At 33.1% G+C, this 21,422-nt stretch overlaps 2 protein-coding genes, 4 non-coding genes and 1 pseudogene across 7 annotated transcripts in view; 1 reads left to right on the top strand and 6 right to left on the bottom strand.

Annotated features, from left to right (window-relative positions):
• Window positions 1-1,052: 1,052 nt before the first annotated feature.
• On the bottom strand, window positions 1,053-3,067 carry LOC105799330 (60S ribosomal protein L7-2). Its single transcript, XM_012629836.2, has 7 exons — window positions 2,940-3,067; window positions 2,485-2,663; window positions 2,295-2,392; window positions 2,158-2,215; window positions 1,717-1,796; window positions 1,522-1,624; window positions 1,053-1,441 (listed from the first exon to the last, which is right to left on the bottom strand). The coding sequence occupies exons 2-7, from the start codon at window positions 2,659-2,661 to the stop codon at window positions 1,226-1,228; spliced, it is 732 nt and encodes a 243-aa protein (XP_012485290.1). The 5' UTR covers window positions 2,662-2,663; window positions 2,940-3,067; the 3' UTR covers window positions 1,053-1,225.
• Window positions 3,068-3,174: 107 nt separating this feature from the next.
• TRNAW-CCA (transfer RNA tryptophan (anticodon CCA)) lies at window positions 3,175-3,246 on the bottom strand. Its single transcript has one exon. It is a non-coding gene; the product is annotated as a tRNA-Trp (tRNA).
• A 1,846-nt stretch (window positions 3,247-5,092) lies between these two features.
• Window positions 5,093-7,918, bottom strand: LOC105799331 (60S ribosomal protein L7-3-like; annotated as a pseudogene).
• TRNAW-CCA (transfer RNA tryptophan (anticodon CCA)) lies at window positions 7,044-7,115 on the bottom strand. Its single transcript has one exon. It is a non-coding gene; the product is annotated as a tRNA-Trp (tRNA).
• Window positions 7,442-7,513, bottom strand: TRNAW-CCA (transfer RNA tryptophan (anticodon CCA)). Its single transcript has one exon. It is a non-coding gene; the product is annotated as a tRNA-Trp (tRNA).
• TRNAW-CCA (transfer RNA tryptophan (anticodon CCA)) lies at window positions 7,837-7,908 on the bottom strand. Its single transcript has one exon. It is a non-coding gene; the product is annotated as a tRNA-Trp (tRNA).
• A 6,424-nt stretch (window positions 7,919-14,342) lies between the features above and the next one.
• The window catches only part of LOC105799328 (uncharacterized), a 30,789-nt gene continuing 23,709 nt past the window's right edge, over window positions 14,343-21,422 (top strand). Inside the window, exons 1-8 of one of the 2 annotated variants that reach the window (XM_012629834.2) lie at window positions 14,343-14,624; window positions 16,260-16,427; window positions 16,531-16,620; window positions 17,039-17,175; window positions 17,271-17,361; window positions 17,539-17,621; window positions 18,487-18,593; window positions 19,953-20,105. In XM_012629834.2, the coding sequence (XP_012485288.1) occupies window positions 14,439-14,624; window positions 16,260-16,427; window positions 16,531-16,620; window positions 17,039-17,175; window positions 17,271-17,361; window positions 17,539-17,621; window positions 18,487-18,593; window positions 19,953-20,105 (1,015 nt within the window). In that variant the 5' untranslated portion in view covers window positions 14,343-14,438. The remainder of the gene's footprint in view (window positions 14,625-16,259; window positions 16,428-16,530; window positions 16,621-17,038; window positions 17,176-17,270; window positions 17,362-17,538; window positions 17,622-18,486; window positions 18,594-19,952; window positions 20,106-21,422) is intronic. The other variant, XM_012629832.2, reaches the window with a different exon arrangement.

Here is a 21,422-nt window from a genome sequence, read left to right as displayed (position 1 = left end):
CTCAACGGATTAAGTATGAAGGGTTACTGCTCATTTGCTACGTATGTGGTCATTTTGGTCATATAAATGAATCTTATGTACATAAGGATGCTAATAAGGGAAATAGGTCTACGGATAAACTGACTGAAAATATTTCAACGGGGGATAACAATAATCTCGATGCGGAAGAGTTGCACGGCCCATTAATGGTCGCTGCAGGGCGTCAATAGCAGCTGCTGGGGAAGGCTGCAAGCACAACTGTAACATCGGATGAAACAATTATAGATAAGGCAAGAGCCAATTCATCGCGATTTAATATTTTGGATGCGATTGATGAGACTGATTGTGAGGGATTGGCTCCTGTGTCGATTTGGTATCAGCCCTCGTTTCAGCCATCATTTTCACAGTAGCATTCATGCTATTTAGGTAAATAATTTTACTCCCATACTATTTAGGTAAATAGATCCTGCCCTAATCATTACCTCCGTCGTGTGGAACTCAAAACACTGTTGGAATCATTGTCGTATATAATTTTGACTACTGTCAATCCTATCATGTAATATCGCTTTCGCAAAGGAACATGCTCTGAAAAGGTCGTTTATTGTCTCTTCATCATGACAGAACAAACAGACATGCATCATTAACCCAAATTTGTTTCCTTTTAGTTCATTCCTGACTGGCACTAGATTATTGCATTCTTTCCGCAACAACATTATCAATTTTACATGGAAGTTTCAATTTCCATAATACTTTCCACTTGAACAAGAGACCAAATGCATTTTAATCCTTATGGTATCCAAAGATTTTGTCAATCAACTTCAAAATTACAAGTACTACAAATAGTATTTTACTTCAATTCCACACTATTTTGACTTCGTAACTCTCAACAAAAACCTGGGAATATGGGATTTCGGGTTTATATCAGTTGGTCTCCATCTTCTATTTCATCATTAAAAAGTCAATAAATTTCAGACAAAAAGACTGGTCATTTACCTTCACAATGCCCAAACTTTTATGAATCTGCAAACATTTTAAGCATTTAAGGTGACAAGAATCAAATAAGCACTATCTAATGCATTAGAAATAAAATCTTTAAATACCACAAAACTTTTAGGAACTACAGTCGCATAGTAGATAATTGCAAATTTCATACTTTTTATGAAAACTTCTCTCAACCTCCAAAATAGATCAAGGATCCTTGCACATAAACTAAAATCTCAAACCGCTAAATTAACAAATATCATGTCTAGTTCATTCTCCTAATTAGCTCGTTGATGTAATTTTCGCGGTTGCCAGCATCTCCTCCTTCAACATAGTGGTTTCTCTTCTTCTTCAGACCTCCCAATGGTGCCTTTAGCTTAAATGGCCAAAGAAAGTTGTTGGCCTCCTTAAAATGAGGCCCCACAGTCATGATCTCATGGATGAGATCTTCCACACAGATGATGCCAAACTTGCCCAAAGCCTGCAATAAGTACAAAAACAATTGTTCTTAAAAAATGTCTGACATCAACATGAAACCATCATAAATGAAAAGTTACAAACCTGCTCAACAATGGCGTTGTCAGTCAAAGCAATTCTCTGCTTGTTCAACTTCCCAAAACCTCTTTTGTAAATCAACTCCCTCACACTCTTGAGATTCGGGTATCTAGATGCATACATTACTAAGAAATAAGCATTGGCAAGTACATAAAACTAGTAAAAGAGAATGCAAGGAAGCAGGAGAGTTTAAAAAAATACCCATAAGTCACATAAGGTTCAACAAGGTGAAGCATGTTCATTGTTGCCTTGTTCACTTTAAGAAAAACACCATTGAAAATCTACATTCCATTGAAGCAAGCATCATAATTTAGATTCAGATATTTATTTATTACACAAAAATATTAAATAGTTTCCACTAAATTAACGACAGTCTCCCTACAGTGTTAGAAAGGCTCACTTTTACCATGATACCCAAAGTTTCAACAAACCCACACTTGCCTTCAATTTGGGCAAAACTTCTCAAACAAAAGCACATTAATACCAACATATAAAACGATTAAGGTTATTTCAACAAGATATCATAACACAGATTAGCTATCAAAGGGAAATTAACTTCATGCACAGCATACATTCAGGGAAAATAGGAGAATTGATTCTCATTACACAGAATTTTAGTTTTGGAAAGATAAGGCAAGTTACCTGTCTCAGACGCAAGAGCTGCAAGATCTTTCTTGTCCTGGGGTGCATGGCATTAATACTGAAAACATACATTCACAAAATGTTACCGTTTAGAATTTACTTTCATAAATCAATGAAATGTCAAAATATTCACATACCCTCGAATTCGAATGATGAACAAAAGCTTAGCTTCCGGATCAACATAAAACCCTCCTTTTAACCTGGCCTCGCGCTTCAACTGAATCAACTCCTTTTCCTGAGGATTACAGACAACACAACACAATTCAGATGCTTTCAGGATTACAGACCACATAAATCCAAAAAGAAAAAAGAAAACAGCAAATTTACCTGAGCTCCATACTCCTTTGCATACTGCTTGGCTCTAGAGTAAATCAGCTTGCGGTTCTCAACTTTCTTCTTCTTTGCAACTTCAAGCTCCTGCTTTTTAGCAAGTTCCCATTCTTCATTCCTCTTATTCTTCTTCAATAGTGACTCGGGAACCACAGCCTTAGCTTCCTCACCCATCTCTAATCAAAATTATATCCAACCAAAACCAATCAGGAAACAAATTCCAGGTATCTAACAGTCGTAGAATAAAACCCAATCCATTCTTTTGTGTTAATGTAGAGTTAATAAAACTTTTTACAGACTAAACCTTGCACAATCCAAGTAAGAAGGAAGACCCATGTTTTTTAAAATAAGCAATTTGGTAAAACAAAATCAATGCCTGTACGAATGTAGAGTTAATAAAATTAAAGCAAAACAGAAAATAAAATCAACGAAATACAAATTTCTAGCCTTACTTGGATGCGGCTGCTGGAGAGTTATCAAGGGCTTGTACAAAAAAAAAGAGTAAAAGGGGGACGAGAAGAGACTTTGAAAATATTAAATAGGGTTTTGTTAGGTTTTTGATGATTCAATGGACGGCTGGGATCCTGTTTCCCCCTTTAAGGAACAACTCAGATCGGGCTTAGCCCAGATGGGCCCATATCCGAAGAGGCAGAAAAGGAAAAAGTGATCCGAAGTTTTTCGGGGATTTGAACCCGACGTGAATCGAACACGCAACCTTCTGATCTGGAGTCAGACGCGCTACCATTGCGCCACGGATCCTGGTGGTGTTATTTGTACCATTAAGACTTATTAGTTGTAAACTTTATAAATCACTCTCTCCTACCTTTCCTTTGTGAGTGTAATTTAAAGGAAAAAAGTACACATTCTATATGAATATTGGATCGGTTGAATAATAAATAAATTTAGTTACTCCTATAAGTTAGGCTCCGTTTGTTTTACTGAAAATGGCTTCCGGAAAATGGCTTCTGAAAAATTACTTATTTTTCTGAAAAAGCTAATATTTTTTTGTGTTTAGATGAATCTTTGTAAAATATTTTCTTTTGTTTGGCAGATTCTTTAAAAATATTTCATAAAAGTCGTTTTCAATTAAACAAACATATATTTGAGATTTTTTATTTTTCATTATTTAATTGAGTTTATTTTATATATATAATTTTATATTTTACATTGTTTTTACATATATTAAAAATATTTTGTTAAATTTAGGTTCATTGCAACGATTATTTTTAATTACATGACTATCAACTGAGTATTTTTTATTTAAAATGTGACTTTAACAAAATTGACCAAAATAAATAACAATGTTAGCAGTTGGACTTGATTTTCAAATCGAAAATAGAGGACTAAATTCTTGAAAATAAAAGTACGAAACTAAATTGCAAATTTGTGAAGAGTATATAGACTTATGACATATTTTAACATTTATACTACAAAATATTTATTATTAATATATTTATAATTGTAATAAATATTTAGTATTAAAATATTAATATTGATATTTTCAATAATATGTGAATAATATTATTTAAAATTATTATTTTAAAATTTACTATTAAAATAAAATTTAAATATTAAATAAATTATTCTATGACTAAATATAAATAATTAAATACGTATGTTTAATAATATTAAAAAATATAATATTTTATATTAATATTTTAAATATTTTAAAAAATAAAAATAAAATTTATTATCAATATAATAATATTAAACTTGATTTAAGTTATTTTTTATATAAAAGTAAAATTATCTATTGAGGAGCTCTTTTATATAAAAGAAAAATGCTTATTTTCAGTTGACCTATAAGTCATTTTCCGTTGACTAAGCTCTTTTCTGTGAAACAAACACAGGAAAATGCAGAAAATATTTTCCGTAAAACCTTTTACATGTAAACAAACGAACCCTTGGGGCTTAACTTCATAGACCAAGTAGATAGCGCAAACTATAGTCTGCACAGAGCTTTGGTAATGCTCCAATCTCAGCAAATAGAACAAACTAGGAGAGGGTTGTTTAAAGTTCAACGTCGATGCAAAGTAGGAGCCAACAAAATAGTAAATATTGTGGGGTTTGCACTGCAGCAGTGTTGCGTGATTCAAGTGATAATTTTAAATTTTGTGGTTGCTAAATGCTGTACGAGACTTGCGTCTCATAATATGGAAGCCTTTTGGCTATGCTATCATTTGTGGTCTGAAATTATTAGTAGAGCTGTAGCTGGCTAACATCGAAGTTGAATCTGATTCGTTACTCCTCATCCGCTTCCTAACAGGCAGTGAACAGCTCATGTCCATGTCCAGCCTGGGAAATATATGGTGAATGAGATTTCAAACAAGTTTTATTTCACTTTATTTTCTCATGTTCTTAGGTCTGGCAACATGCGGATTAGGAATTCCAGTTTCAAAAAGAAACGTTATTATTCAAATGCCGAGACTTGAACTCTGCTATTTTATCGGACTTAGCTCCACAAACACATGCTCTGGTAACTCTCCCTAGTGGTCTATGACAGAAGCAGCAAGTGCAGTTTAAAAGACGTAAAATGCAACTCGGGCCTATAGCTAATAAAATTTCTTGGCAAACTAGGGGTGTTAATTGTGCCTAGCCAAGCATAAATACTGAAAAGCTTGAGCTCAATCAAATATCTACTTTTAAACAGTTTATCAATTTTTGTATTCGAGCTAAGCTCATTATTCATATTGAAGCTCAAGCTCAACTCAAGCACATTGTAGAGTAATGGTAATGCCAGGCAGATTTGATGCTTTTACTAACACTGTTTGTAATTTCTAAATGAAATTAAAGATCCCTCCAAATAAAACCCAAAATACCTCCTAATAAGACCAAGTTATTAATTCATTCTCCTAACCACTTCATTGATGTAATTCTCACGGTTGCCGGCATCTCTTCCTTCGACATAATGGCTTCTCTTCTTCTTCAAACCACCCAATGGTGCCTTGAAATGAGGTCCCACAGTCATGATCTCATGGATAAGGTCTTCCACACAGATGATGCCGAATTTACCCAAAGCCTGTCACCAGTAAAAGCGACAGGCATGCTTCTTAAATGCTTGTCACCAACATGAAACTCTGTAAATGCAAAATGATACAGACCTGTTCAATGATTGCATCGTCGGTCAAAGCAACTCTCTGCTTGTTCAACTTCCCATAACTTCTTTTGAAAATCAGTTCCCGAACAATCTTGGGGTTAGGGTATCTAGATGCATACATTAAGAAGAAATAAGCCATGGCAACTATATAGAACTGGTGAAAGAAAAAACGAGGAAGCCAGAAAGGTAAAAGATACCAATAAGTCACATAAGGTTCAACAAGGTGAAGCACGTTCATTTTTGCCTTATTCACTTTAAGGAAAACGCCATTGAAAATCTGCATTGAATAAGATGCAAACGCATCAACTTAGCTTTAGATTTTGTTTATTTATAAGAACTATAAAAATGTTTTGGATACAACAACTACCATTCACCCCAGTTTTACCAGGTCGAAGCAGCATCATACAAAAACATGCACATTTAACAATAAGATGGTAGTCACTAAGAAGCTAAAACATTAACTTTTAATTTTGAGCATACTACTGAAATCAAACAATCTGATGTTTCAACAACTTCACAGTATAAATAAACAATTTAAACAATAATTTTAATTGGACAGAAAGTCTTAAAGACTAGCACAGTCAAACGCAAGGTGAAATGGGAAATGGATTCTCGTAAGTCATAACCTATAATTCACTTAGGTGAGTTTGGATGGGCGTTGCGTTTACCTGCGTTTAGTGTAAAAATAACGGTGGCGGTGAGATTAGATACCGTAGCGATACTGTAGCGTGACATAAAAATTAAACTAAATGCACCGCACTGCATCCAATCGCCCATCCAAACCCACCCTTAGTTTTGGAAAAAAAAAATGATGCAATAAGCTACCTGTCTCAAACGCAAGAGCTGCAAGATCTTTCTTGTACTTGGGTGCTTGGCATTGATACTGAAAAACAATCATTCACAGTTCACACCATATTACCATTTAGAATTTATATTCACACGCCACTGTAATGTCACAATAATCAAGCATACCCACGGATTCGAATGATAAACAAAAGCTTAGATTCAGGATTCACATAGAACCCTCCTTTCAACTTTGCCTCCCGCTTCAACTGAATCGGCTCTTTTTCCTAACATCACCGGTCACAGACAACATAAGTGATAAGCTTTCAAGATTTGTCAAAAACTAAGTAACATAAATCCAGAAGACCAGCAAATATACCTGAGCCTCATACTCTTTTGCATACTGCATAGCTCTTGAGTAAATGAGCTTGCGGTTCTCGACTTTCTTCCTCTTTGCAGCTTCGAGTTCCTGCTTTTTAGCAAGCTCCCTTCTTCATTCCTCTTATTCTTCTTCAACAGTGAATCAGGAATCACAGTCTTAACTTCCTCACCCACCTCTAATCAACGGACGGCAGGCAGGGATTCCCTTATTCTTGCAGGAACGACTTGGGTCGAGTTTAACCCAGATCGGCCATATCCGAAGAGGAAAAAAATAGATCCGACTGCTACAGGATTTTGAACCCGACGTGAATCGAACACGCAACCTTCTGATCTGGAGTCAGACGCGCTACCATTGCGCCACGGATCCATTAGTTTTCACCTTCAAATATACCTGACCCTCACTCTCTTTCGCATACTGCATAGTTCTTGAGTAAATGAGCTTGCGGTTCTCGACATTCTTCCTCTTTGCAGCTTCGAATTCCTGCTTTTTAGCAAGCTCCCATTTTTCATTCCTCTCATTCTTCTTCAACTTTGAATCAGGAATCACAGTCTTAACTTCCTCACCCACCTCTAATCAACGGACGGCAGGCAGGGATTCCCTTATTCTTTCAGGAACGACTCGGGTCGAGTTTAGCCGAGATCGGCCATATACGAAGAGGCAAAAAAAAAAAAGAACCGACTGTATCAGGATTTTGAACCCGACGTGAATCGAACACGCAACCTTCTGATCTGGAGTCAGACGCGCTACCATTGCGCCACGGATCCGTTAGATTTCACCTTTAAATATACCTGAGTCTCACACTCTTTTGCACACTGCATAGCTCTTCAGTAAATGTGCTTGCGGTTCTCGACTTTCTTCCTCTCTGCAGCTTCGCGTTCCTGCTTTTTAGCAAGCTCCCATTCTTCATTCCCCTTAATCTTCTTCAACAGTGAATCAGGAATCACAGTCTTTACTTCCTCACCCACCTCTAATCAACGGACGGCAGGCAGGGATTCCCTTATTCTTTCAGGAACGACTCGGGTCGAGTTTAACCCAGATCGGCCATATCTGAAGAGGAAAAAAAATAGATCCGACCGTTTCAGGAGTTTGAACCCGACGTGAATCGAACACGCAACCTTCTGATCTGGAGTCAGACGCGCTACCATTGCGCCACGGATCCGATCGGTGGTATTCCCAATCGTTAAATTTAATAACTCTTTTCTTGTAAATAAAATTGTTTTGATGATAGAAAACTAGGTAAATTTAATATAGATAGACTATTATTGATAATATAATAACAATTAGATTTAATTATTGTTTGATGCAATGGTAAGACACATTGCACTCCTGATGGAAAGACTTAGGTTCTAACTTTGGAGACGACATTGTTGGGAGAGGCAGCCACGAACCCTAAACATGGACCGTAAAACGGACATGAAGTAACCCAAAAAAAAGAGGCCAACACAATATAAATTAAAATAATTCTAAACAAAACTTACACTTGGCATAATTTAAGTCATAATTAAATTTAGATTGAGTCAGATATAATTTACATTTTACATATAAGATATGTAATATTTTGTACGTTTTCTTGTTAATATCTCAATATAATGTGATTCTGAGAATATTATTAAGAATGTAACATTATAACATTTGATATGCATAATAAAATATTAGTTAAAATTTATAAGAAAATTACATTGATAAATTTGGTTTATTGTACATTTTATCGGAAATATAATGGTAAAATTCAAAACTACTCCTATAAAACAATTTACACACAAAAAAATAATTTATTTGAAGGATATGTAACAAAATTTAGTTTAATATTAACATGTAAATTAATCTATTTATTTTAAATAAATTAATCTCCGTGTTAATGTATGATTGAATTTAAAATATTTAGTATGTATTTGAGATAGAATGTAATTTAAATTTAAATTTGATATTTTTAAAATTAAATTTAACGTTAAATAATTTTTAAGATTTTATAGTAAAAACTTACAGCACGTTTGGTTCGCTGTAATGGAACAGATGTGTAATGAAATAGATGCGTAATGGAATAGAGGCGTAATAGGTAAATCTTTTGTTTGGTTGAATGGAATGGAATAGAGCCGTAATGGTATTCTTGTATTTGGTTGAATGTAATAGAGGTGGAATAGCATAAGAAAAAAAACTAAAATGACTAGAATACCCTTTGCAGAATTTTTGTTAGGTAGATAATTATTGTTATTGTTATTAAATTTTAATAAGATTATTAATATAAATAATAAATAATTTAATCATATTTTAACATAATTATTATTAAATATAATTTAATAAAATATATAATTTAATAAAATATATGAATTTACTAAAATCATAATATATAATACTATAAAATATAATTTAAAATAATAATTATTAAATATAATTTAATAAAATATATAATTTGATAAAATTCTTAGTATTAAATATTCTTATATGAATTTACTAAAATCATAATATATAATACTATAAAATATAATTTAAAATAATTATTATTAAATATAATTTATAATCTATGTTGTTTAAATTTCTCAATAGAATAGGTTCGAATCAACTTAATATGTATTACCTTATTGTATCTGTTATGCTCCCAAATATAAGCCTCATGATATTTTTAACCTCTCATTGTGTATTCTATCGCTTGCATGGAGTTTCTCGACATCTTGAGATACCATGCCAATGTTCATGCTATTAAAATATTATTACCACATAAGGAACGTGAATTGATTTACTAGTACAAATATTTTGAGAAAAAAGTTGAAAATATGGCCTTTTCTTTCTTATATCAAAATCTATGGATCTTCTACAACAAACTTAAGCCAAAAATCGGAGGAAACAAACAAAGTGGGAAGTAAAAGGCAAAAACAAGAGGCTAATCGGCATAAAAGCTTATCGATCCTCACTCCGGATAAGCATCTTCCCCATGTAAAGAACATGGCTAATGTCAAGTGCCATGTCATTTAATCGAAAATGGAAGTTGTATTGCACCTTCCACTTTGCTAAAGCACTAATCTTCTTCACTTTCTTCCATATCTTCCTCGTTATCCGCTTCATCATCTTCATCGCTATCCTCCATTTGGCCATCATTCTCACCGTCTTCTTTTCATTACCCTTATTGCTGGCTCTTTCTTATTGCCACCATTGCACGATAAATAACAAAATAGTTGTATAAATATGCTAGTTGAATAAAGGCACATTATAGAACAGGTCTCAGCAAAATAATCTAGCATGTAAATGATAAGGTTAAGAAACTTCTTTCTTTTTCGAGATAAATTCTTATTCTTCTCTTGTTTTCACATGGATAGATGAACATACCATATTCACTGAACATAACTTCACCAGAACATAGTCCACCCATAATTAGAAAGCAAAAAAGAGCATTTCTAAACTAATAATTTAAGCAATGGTCATTTGCTGCACTAAATGACAAGTTATTTTGTCTCACTTCAAATTTATGACAAGTTAATCACAAAAGAATATTATTTACGAGATTTAATATTTTTTAATTATAATAATTGACCATTTTTCATCATTTATAGTGCACTAAGTGAAATTCTTATATGCATTAATCTTAAATAAATTGTTGTTTGATACTTGCAAGTTACCAAAATTCGGGTCAGCCATTGAAAGTTTTTCATGAATTAAAATATGTTTCTAATTCTTATTCTTTTGTATATTTAGAATTTAGATTTTTATTTTCATTTCTAATAAATGTTCTTTATACTTTTCTAGTAAAAATGGGCAGTGCACCCATCCGGACTAGGAGCCTTTTCACCATTTTGCTCAAAAATAGCTACCTTAATCTCTTCTATAGGAATAGACTTTGCCATATCAAATTGAGCATCAGTAGAAAAAGTTTAGGCATTACTTCTTTTAGAAGATCATGCGAACAATCAAAAACAATCTTATCAGGAGAGCCAATAAGCTTTTTATAAAAATCAACAGCAACTTCTAAACATATAATCATCTAACTCAAGCTCTTCCAAGCAACTTCTAACTTTTTAATGTCAGTACTCTAATTATAAACTCCTGAAAAATCCGAGCTCTCCTGAGGATTGACAATTATCACGTTGAAATGCCCAGCTACTAACCAAGGAGAAGCACCAACATTGTGCTTGGTCTCCAAATGAGTCCATAACCTCCTCCTTTCACAACCATCAGTACTTCCACAAACCTAAGAAACATACCAGAATTGATTAGAGCTTTTAATCATGCATGTGATAGTCTGATCTGTGTTAACAAACTCTGTAACCTCCAAAAAGTCCATCCATAAAACCATAATCTTCCATTCTCAAGATCATTGTAGTTGTTAATGCCCTCCAACCCCGAAACCACTTTTCCAATAGCGGTCACATTATTTTCCTTTACTCTAGTTTCAATCAAACAAACTATATCAACTCTCAACTCCTTCATTCTATTCACAACCCTAATGTATTTGAGGAATTGTTAAAACCCTTACATTCCAAAAAGGATTAACTAAATCTTCTCCCGCTTGACCTTGATCAATCTGCTCCAATTCACATTCATCATTCAATATCTCAAACCTATTTTCGAACCAAAATAACAGACTTTCCCTTTACCCTTCAAGATTTCCTCTTAACCATACTTGAAGCACTCCCAGAACTCATTCGCACCATTACAACTTCTAATTCTTTATCAAATGAATTAAAGTTTTATTTTATGAATATTGGGATTCAAACTTCTAATTTTTTTCTGAGTTGCCTTCGAAAAAGTGCAATCTTTCATCGTTGAAATCGGGATTCATGATTCAATTCAACTAGTTTAAGCCCTAGTTTTCAGAAACCTTAGATGCCAATTTTTAATGATAGTTACATGATTCAGAAACTTTCTAAAACCTCATTTTAAAGGTGAATGCATGATTCAATTTCTAGAAATGTTGAATCTTTCATCATAGACATTAAAAACATAAAAGGGAAAACACGTTGAAAGAAAAATGTTAGGGCAGACAATGTTTACCTTGATTGAATTGGAAAGGTTTTCTTGAGGGTTTATTTGGAGATACTTGGGATTTGAAGAACAGAAGTCTGTTTTTGGACTTCCCTACTCACTGCATTTGAAGAACAGAAGGGTGCGTTTGGTTCGACAAAACAATCAAATGAAAGTGAAACGAGAGCGGTGAAGGTCACTTTGCTGGTAGGTTCTGTTTGATGTTGGGAGGGAGAGTTCTGGAGGTGGATTTCGGCTTAGGAAGATGAGGGTAAATCAGGGCATAGAAATTGAGAGAGGGCTAAACGGAAGCTAAACTGAACTTTGGGTAGGGAATAGAAATCGGTGATTAAGGAGGAATACGTACGTAATGTAATAGGCGCGTAATGGGCATTACAGCGAACCAAACGCCGAAATAGTTGGGGCCCACCGAATCGGGCTGTAATGGTATACCCATTATAGCGAACCAAACAAGGCGTTATACTAATATTTAATCTCTAATTGTGTTAGTGTCATAAGTTAATCAGACACCAACTTTATTGAAGAAAATATTAAATTACCTTATATATTTAAAAGAAGTTACATTCTTATAAAAGTACTTTTATTCTTTTTACATTTTAAATAAAATTAATAAATAATTGTATATAATGGTATTTGAAGTGAATACATGTCATCAATATGCATAAAACATTAATTTTGTCATTCCAATCAATACTCTACTTAGATTTTTTTTTTACATTTTGATATTATTATACAATAGTTTCTACCAACGTTGTTAGCATCATATTATTATTATTATTATTTAAGTGTGTGACTAAATTTATAGTATAAGTCAATTTAATACTAACTTAATCAATTAAATTATTAAAATATTTTAAACCTTACATACGTGTTGCTATTATTATTATTATTATTATTAATTTCAAATTTTACGGTGTCATTTTTATTATATGTTCTTAATGTACATTTGTATTCTAAATATATGATTTTTACGTATATACATGTATGATAAAATTTTAATATTATATAAAAATACGAAAAAATCAACCACCAAAAACTACTTTCCTACCATTACTTACATGAATCATATTCTCATGACTGAAGGAAATAATCCCCAATAAAAGATTATATTCACAAGAAAATTAATTATTATCAAAGAAATGGACCACTCTTCCAAAAACAAAATGCACTCAAAACGTGGAAATTCTTTGGTTGAAACATATAAGTTAAATACAAATAGTTAATTTTGATGATCGGTGATTAAATTATTGTAAATATGAGGGTATATTTTTTTGGTGAATTATAATATTAGGGTTTAGTTCGAATAATTAATGCGACTAGTGCGACTCAAACTCTAGTCATACATGAGTCGATAAACACTCTTAACCATTAAGCCGCCACATTTAAATATTATTCAAGAGTTACTATGAATCAAAATTTCATTTTAACAAGAAAATTATTGGGATGTTGACTTCCCTAGTCTCAATAAAACAATGTAAAATTAAATCGATTTATTGGTTAAGGCGAATGCCCTAAGTATTTGAGACCTTGAGTAAGTTTGAGTCTCTCACAAATAATAAACTAAATAAGCTTGTGAATTTTTTTATTGATATTTAAAATAACAATTACTCAAATTAGAGGCGGAATTAAATTCTACTATTAATTTTTGTACTTCAGGGCTATTAGAGTGGGATCTACTTTTGGGGGAATATGAGTCGAAGCAATAACAATAATATTTATAGTAGAACATATTTCACAATCCTTGGAGAGATAGTTCACTAATAGACTAAAGGATAAGTAATTTACCTCATTCACATCCAGATAATGAATGTTTGGAATCCATATCATGCAAGGAGACATTGCTTTTGCTAGTTCGAATTGAAGGGTGATGTAAAATCGGTATATTTCCGATATCATATCCACAGTTAATGCATTCATCATAGTTAGAAGCCCCAACTCCGTATCAAGGTCACGATCAATATCGTTACTAGCATCAATACCGATATCATCAATAAGAAAATCTCTAAGCTTGTTATCCAATAACTTGTTCAGAAATACTGTAATAATTTAATCAATTTGAGTTCATTTATCTTTCAAATTGTTAAATTTTAGTTTATCTACTTTTCAAATTTTGAAATTTTAATTCTAATATAAATAATAGCAATTAAATGTTTGGTTAAATTCAATTACTAGTATTTATATATGTATAATTCTAGATTTAGTGTATATTCTCTAATTGGATCACTATAAGTCTTTATAATTTTCGAACTTTTAAATTTCAATCTCGATAGAACTGATAGTTGTTAACCAATTAACAAGATTTTTAAGAAGTAATATGTGAAAATAATAAGTTGACATGAAATTACCTATATGTCAATATATTTGTTGTACTAAATTTTGAAAACAAGAAAACATAATAAATTTAATGATTATTGTTTGATGATAACTAAAATTTTAAAATTTGAAAAATAAAGTGAATAAAAAACAAATTAAAGTACAGAAATTAAATACACTTGTAATATTTGTAATATAATATGTTAATATATTTGTCGCACTAAAAAACTTTTGTGAAGTATATCAAAATTTAACCGTCATTTAACAAAGAAAATATCATTTAAACTATTAGAAGAAAAAGGTCCCTGCTATTTAAAAGGCGGAGGCAAAAGCGGGCTCGGTGATATTTCTCTTCCGAGTCCTTTTGGGTTTTGTAACTATCTTGTTGTGAAAGAAAAAGAAATGGCGGAATCATCATCGGTGCCAGCGGCAGCAGCAAAATCGGATGCGGAGACCGAAGAATTGCTGGATCGAATGTTGACTAGGTTAGCTCTTTGCGATGACTCCAAACTCCAAGCCTTGCTTTCCAAGCTTCTCCCTCTCACCATTTCCTCTCTTTCCTCTTCATCTCAACTTGTCCGCAACAAGGTTCGATTATCCTCCCTTTCTTAATCTTTTCTGTTTCTTATCTTTAAATTTTCGTTTTTGTTTTTCGCTGTCGACGGTTCTTATTAAGTTTTTGTTTTGTGTAATTTGATGCTTGAAGTATATGAAAATTTAAGTTATTTGTTGTGAAATTGATCAGTATTAAGCATGGGAGAGATTAATAAATATCGGTGGCTGGTCCAGCTGATAATTAGATACATGTCTTCGCCGGATAATGTTTTTTTCTTCTTTTTTGCAATAACATTCTTTTGATTCATTTAGGCCTGCCATTTTTTTTGCGTATGCGTATTTTTGCCAGGTCTAGATTCAATTCCTAGATAATGTTGTTCAAGATACTTGTTTAACCAGATGCAATGCGGATGAGTGGGTACTTAATCTGAATCCAGTTTGAAGTACTCTAAGTCTTCTAATTTGTTGCATTAATTTATTTATAAGGCGCAGTGGGAAGCATTTGCTTGATCGATTAATGTTTCTGTTAGCACACTCGCTTGGCTTCTTCTCTGCCATCAAAAAGTGGTTCTGAGAAATTTATTATGTAGATATGATCACTGCTGGTTATTTTGTGAGTCTAATGTCGTAATAAAATGATTAACCCGCCAAATATCTTGGGTGACACATTGCCCAAGACTTCTTCAAGGCTTGTGGAATCAAAGTAGATAATGGTGTAGGGCACTGCTAAATTTAGGAGATTTAGGATTCAAAGAGGTCGGAATGATCCCTTAAGAAATAGTATTGGAATTGAATTGTCTGAGTTCCTCTTTTTCATGAAGAACAAATCAATAACTTTAGTTCATTTGATTTTATAGACATTTGCTAACAATTCTTGCAGATATATATTCGAAAGGCTTGCTTGTTTATTTTTGTTTTTATCTCTCTTTGTACTTTTGATACTAAGCTAGACACATGTGGTCCTCTTCTATTCTATAAATTCCACCCTACGAATCCTATGGTTTGAATTAGAGACGGTCAAAAACTCCAAATGCTAGGATGTTATTTTGGAGACTGAAAGTGTTATGCAATTTTGTACTGTTCCATTTGTCTCATTTTGCTTCTAGACAGACCCATTGGCTCTATTTTTCTCCTTTTCTTTATTATTATTATTATTTACTTTCTTCAACAGTAAAGCTTCATGCTTCCCATCATGTACCAATCAATCTACATGTGCCAAATTAAGGCTTGTGTACTAGAACCAACCTTATCATGCTTCCTAAACATATTTGAAGGGTGCTTTATCAAGTGTTATGATCTCTTCTTCCCCTCCCTTTTTTCCCCCCTGATTTAGTATCAATTGATTGTATATATTTCACTGGAAAGAGTTATGTGCTTCGGTTATTCCCATCTCTAAAGTACTTGTATCTAAAATGTGTTGAACATACATTCAGACATAAGTATGCAGGTATGATCTTCCAAATATATGAAAAGAGCTGAAAAAAATGAATATACCCATGTTTGACATATATCTATAACTGACAGCCATCTACTGTTTGATGTGCATTCTTTGTTACTGTTTGCCTTTTGTACCTTGCCTAATATTTCAAGTTTCATATTCCGCTGCCTAACTTGTCAAATTCATTGTGTAAAAGGTGCATCACTCTGACTTTTGCTCTGTCATTTTAGGTTCTTGAGATATTGAGTCATGTCAACAAGAGAGTGAAACACCAGCCTGAGATTGGTCTACCATTGACTGAATTATGGTCAATGTATACAGAAGCTGATGCTACTCCAATGGTTAAGAATTTTTGCATTGTTTATATTGAAATGGCATTTGAACGTGCTCCTTTGAAGGTGTGTCCATGTTGTTTCCAGTCCAAAATCTCATTTTTGGGAATTAATAGTATATTTTTGGTTTGTTGTAGCAATTCATTATCAATCTTTGCTTTTGAAACAGGAAAAAGAAAATTTGTCTCCTATGCTTGTGGTAAATATTTCTAAACTTCCTCAGCAACACCAAGAGATTCTCATGAGAATTGCTACTAAGGTATATGTGCAAATCGTTTTGTGATCCGTCTTCTTCTTGCATCTTTTGTTAACATTTGAGTGGCTGAGCAAACAAATTAGAAGTTGGAACCGATCTTTTACTCCAATATACAAGTAAAGCCTAATGTTCAATCATGTCTAATCAAGAAGATGGCTAATGTTAGCAATTTCAAATGAAGGAAATGTATAATGGAATTAGTTAACTTCATTGATGCAGTCGAGGTCCAAAAAGTTAATCATATCCACATAATTCACTCTTTCTGGCCAATCATCCGTTACGTCAAAATCTCAGTAGTTGTGGAATGTATGCGCGCAAAAGCTCACACAACATTATACCCATATAGATTAACACTGTATTTTGTAAGAAAATAAAATATTTTGAGACAATGCTGATACATTTTGCATTTTGATGGTTTCAGGTAATTGGTGAATGTCATGCAAGCCGTGTTGAGAATGAGATCGCTGCGAAGTATAAATTAATGAATGATTCTCATGACAGGGATTTATTTCTTGAATTTTGCCTTCACACAGTTTTGTACCAACCACCAGCTCAAGGGTTTGGAACTCTGTTTAACAATGGGATACTACAATCATCTGTTTGTCATTTTCATTTCTAAGGTTTCTAAACTTTTTTTATATTTTTTTCTGTAGAGGAGGGAGCTCACCGGGGCTCTCCATTGCTCAAGCTAACCGTATTGCAGGGAAGGTTCCATTGAAAGGTGATATGCTTTTAACAAGAAAGGTGAGTTGAAAATTTCTTGTTTCTTGACACTGATATATGGCCTCTATTATAAGTTAGTTGTGAAAACACATGTATTCGTAAGTTCACTGATTACATTTTTCCTATAGGTCACGTGACCTAAAGTGACCTGAGAATATGATATAATTCGTATAAGTTTGTTTGGTTCTCTAAAAACAGTTGGGGATCTTGAATCTTGTTGAAGCTATGGAGCTGTCTCCTGAACTTGTTTATCCTGTATATTTGGCTGCTAGTGCAGATAGGTATACAATTCAAGTTGCCTGTTTAAATTAAACTTGTACGTATAATGTCATGAATAGCCTTTTGTATCACTTTTTTTCATTGTGGTATCTGTTTTTTAAAACAATGTTGAAGGTACTATCATTCTGTGTGAATCTAGTATCTGAGGTTAATACTGTTAATGACATGTTTGATATGGCTGTTTTCCAGTCAAAAGATGACACCTGGCATTCAGATGACGTGTAATTTGGGTCCGTATCATAATCTATATTTTACTTTTAAAACTTAATTTTCCTTATAAGAACTGATTCCCCCCCCCCCCCAAATATTTTTCTTAAAAACAAAAATACAAACTCGAAAATTAGAAATATCAGAAAAATTAAAATCTAGACCCTTCTTAAATAAAATTTTTGAAGAACATAAAAATTTGAACTTTAATATGGATTTGTTTTAAAAAAATTAAAATGGAATGGAAAAAGTTTAAAAAGGAAAGAGAAGAGAATTGGGAGAGAAAGGGGGAAAGATGGAAGGGAGGGAAAGGGCCAAAGGAAGCAGAGAAAAAAAAAGGGGGGGGGGGAGTGTTGTTAGGCAGTGCTTGTCGGCCAGTCTGAGGCAGTTCGACCCTGACTGACTACACTGCTGGGAGCTCACTTTTCCCCTTCCCCCCTTCATCTCATGTTTCCCTCTCTGGTCGATGATGTTAAGCCCATTTATCACATTAGCACACTATTTGATAATACTAGTGCCATATTGGACATTTTAAAAGTAAAGCATAAAGGTACCACTTTGAACGAAGTGCATGGTATATGCACTATTCCTGACATTATCCAAATTTAAATTTACTTCTTTCCCTTACTACAATGATTTATTTTTGGTTGGTTTGTTAAGTCAAGAGCCTGTTGTCAAGAGAGGAGAGGAGCTCATAAAAAGAAAGGCTTCTGGTGCTAATTTAGATGATCTGAGGTTGATTAGCAGATTGTTTCTACTTTTTACTGGTATGAAGTGATTCTTTTTCTCTCTGATCAAATAAAATCTTTGCTAAATTTGTTGGCTTAAATATTTTGTGTCATCATACTGGCTGTCTTTGTTTCATATGTATTCCATTTTCTGGGTTTTGAGCTCTATTGTGAGAAAATAAAAGAATGGCTGCCTTTTTTCTGATGGCTCAGTTATGTCGTGATAAAGCTTTTGCTTTAACTCGGTTTATAGAGGTTGAAATCTGTTTGATTGTTTTCCATATTAAAGCAGTAACCTTATTGCTGATGACTCAGTTATGTCATGATTGTTTGGCTGTTTTGACTTTTGATACATTCGCAGTTTTTAATGTGCTAGGAAAATCAATGGTTGAGATCTCAGAACTCATAATGACAGAAATATCCAAAAATGATTGGAACCCGGTTTAAACATTAGCACCTTGTTAACAGTTTGAACTTTTCTGTGTCAGATTATTTCAACTTCAGCCAAAACTCTTTCATCATAGTAAATCTCGTCTATATTCCCAAAATTAGGAATTATCTGATGAGAAACCTCTTTAATTCTTAACAAATGTCTTCCTAACTTTACAAGGCAACTTTTACAGCAGTATGCACTGCTTCCATAGATTTTGCAGAACCCAGCTTCTACACAGTAGCCTTTTTGCTGTATTCCTCACTTAATATTGCATTGAAACGTGATACTCGTTCAATTTCGTAGTGCCATAGTTTGTTGTAATCATGAATGACAACTCCATTACTGTAAGAACATTTGGAAGTTTCTTTTAGGTGGTTGTTTCAAATAGTTGGTCCACTTTTTAAATATTCAAATGTGTTCTTTCAAAAAAAGCTGTGGTCGACTTTTTCATGATATATGTGTAAGAATGCTACTTCACTTGTATTATGTGCTTCAATAAATAAAGGTTCAAATTATATGCTGAGAGATGTTGATGTGCTGAAATACATTGTTTGAAATATTGATTTTTTTTATAAAGATTTGATGGGAGATGCCAATCTGTTAGAACGTGTCAATCTGAATATAATCTGTTATTAGCATTTCTTCTATGAATCTGAAGTTTGTCAGCCCGAACTTTGAGTCTGCCAGCATAAAGATTGAAGAGCAAATTATTATTTGATTTGCTAAGATTTGAAGTAATTTTTTAGTATTTATTGAGTTTTTGGTTACAATCATTCTCTTCTGAAAGAACTTATTTAATCAATTTTTGAGCATTTATGCTTTCATTGCTGAATCTAAGGGAAATTTTGGTTAGTAATTATTGCTTCTTAGGTTACAGTCATTATCTTTCTTTCTTTTATTTATTTATTATTTTTTTTATGCTTGTGGGATATTTTGGTAACACAACTTATTTACTATTTTTCAAGGCACTACAGGTGCAGAAAATACTGCCACGGATTCAAGAGTCAATCCTGGAAATGCTACCTTGAAAGTGAAACTGATGGCCGTATTTTGTCGGTCCATCACAGCAGCAAATAGTTTCCCATCAACCTTGCAGTGCATTTTTGACTGCATATATGGTACATGGCATATTGTTTTTATCCTGTGACGCGAATAGCAAAAAGTTAAAATGAATTATAACATGCTATGACTGAAAAATAATATTCCAGCTTTTTGAAGGGAACAAGTAGGAAGTTACTTTGCATACTAGATGAAAGTTTGGGTTAATAAGAGCAAGCTCTATTCTGAGAAGATTAAACCCAAAGCCTTATCTATCCTAACCATGAAGCTGTCCATCATAGAACAAGAAAAGAACTAAAATAGCAAGCTAAAAAAGGGCTGCTAAAGGATATAGTTCTTAGGCTGTAAACTTAGTAGTAATAATAGTGAAATCTTGCTTCCTCAGGCGACCTCTTCATAGTCTAAACCTGTTAGCAATTCTCTTCAGTCTATCAAATAATAAGTTATAAAATTGCAAACTAGTACTGATAGTTTGCTGCCATAAATGTCCATTTTAACTTTTCAGGAAATTTAATCTTGTCAGTGGATCAATGATTGTGCCATTTGTATTGTTACTTGGATCAGACTTCCTCTTAACGTGATATAGACTGGTGCTGGACAAGTTTTTATCATCACCTTATCAATGCAATAAAATACATAAGAGTATTCTTTCACCTTGATGGTCCTAATACTGAAATGAATTCCATATAACCAAGAAAACCTGATAAGTTCTATATATTGGAGAATTGGGACCTTAAGCACATTGTTTATTGCATGTCTAAATGTTATTCCTGATTCACTTGTGCCTAAATGAACCAGATTAGCATTTGTTTCCTTCAGTTTTGAGGTTTGCAAGCAATAAAGTACCACCAATATTTGATTAGAATTGAAATCTAGCTCGAGATAGTCTGCAATCATATCAAAGTAGGTTTATACTTTTAGCCACTAAATTACTTTAGGGCAGGAAGTTATGGGAAGTTTCTGGATTTTGCATGCCACTTGAATTTGAATTTTAAACAACAAAGCCTACATTTGAATAGCAGCATCTTAGAGATTTCTGCTAATACTGTGGGGATACTATGATAAAGGCTATAGAGACAAATAAGAAATGGACAGAAATCCTTAAAGTATAAGGTCTTGTTTGAGAACCATTGTAACACTTCAAAGGTCCAGACTAACATAAAATTTAACTGAACATCCTAAAAAAGTTTTAAAAAAAATTTGTCACATGTCTGTTTATGTAGTTCACAATAGTAGTCATCCTAGTTCACTTGAACTTCAAATAAGGTCCATTGACATGATAAAATTAACCTAATTGCATGAGTTATGTTTTTTTTTTCCTAAATGGTAGATTCTGAAAATTATTGTAACCAAATTTGGAGATCGTATGTGGAGCA

The sequence above is a fragment of the Gossypium raimondii genome, chromosome 9, assembly GCF_025698545.1.
Source record: "Gossypium raimondii isolate GPD5lz chromosome 9, ASM2569854v1, whole genome shotgun sequence".
Lineage (NCBI taxonomy): Eukaryota > Viridiplantae > Streptophyta > Magnoliopsida > Malvales > Malvaceae > Gossypium > Gossypium raimondii.
Note: the sequence above shows the minus strand (reverse complement) of the source record. Positions and strands in the feature narration are given on the sequence as shown.

Bases quoted from the DNA above. Each gene is read 5' to 3' on its own strand.
- LOC105799330 (XM_012629836.2), bottom strand. From the start codon at position 2,661: ATGGGTGAGGAAGCTAAGGCTGTGGTTCCCGAGTCACTATTGAAGAAG. The intron at 2,216-2,294 runs GTATGTGAATAT...GTATGTTTTCAG, and splicing joins TTCATCATTCGAATTCGAGG to TATTAATGCCATGCACCCCA. The intron at 1,625-1,716 runs GTATTTTTTTAA...GTATGCATCTAG, and splicing joins GAACCTTATGTGACTTATGG to ATACCCGAATCTCAAGAGTG.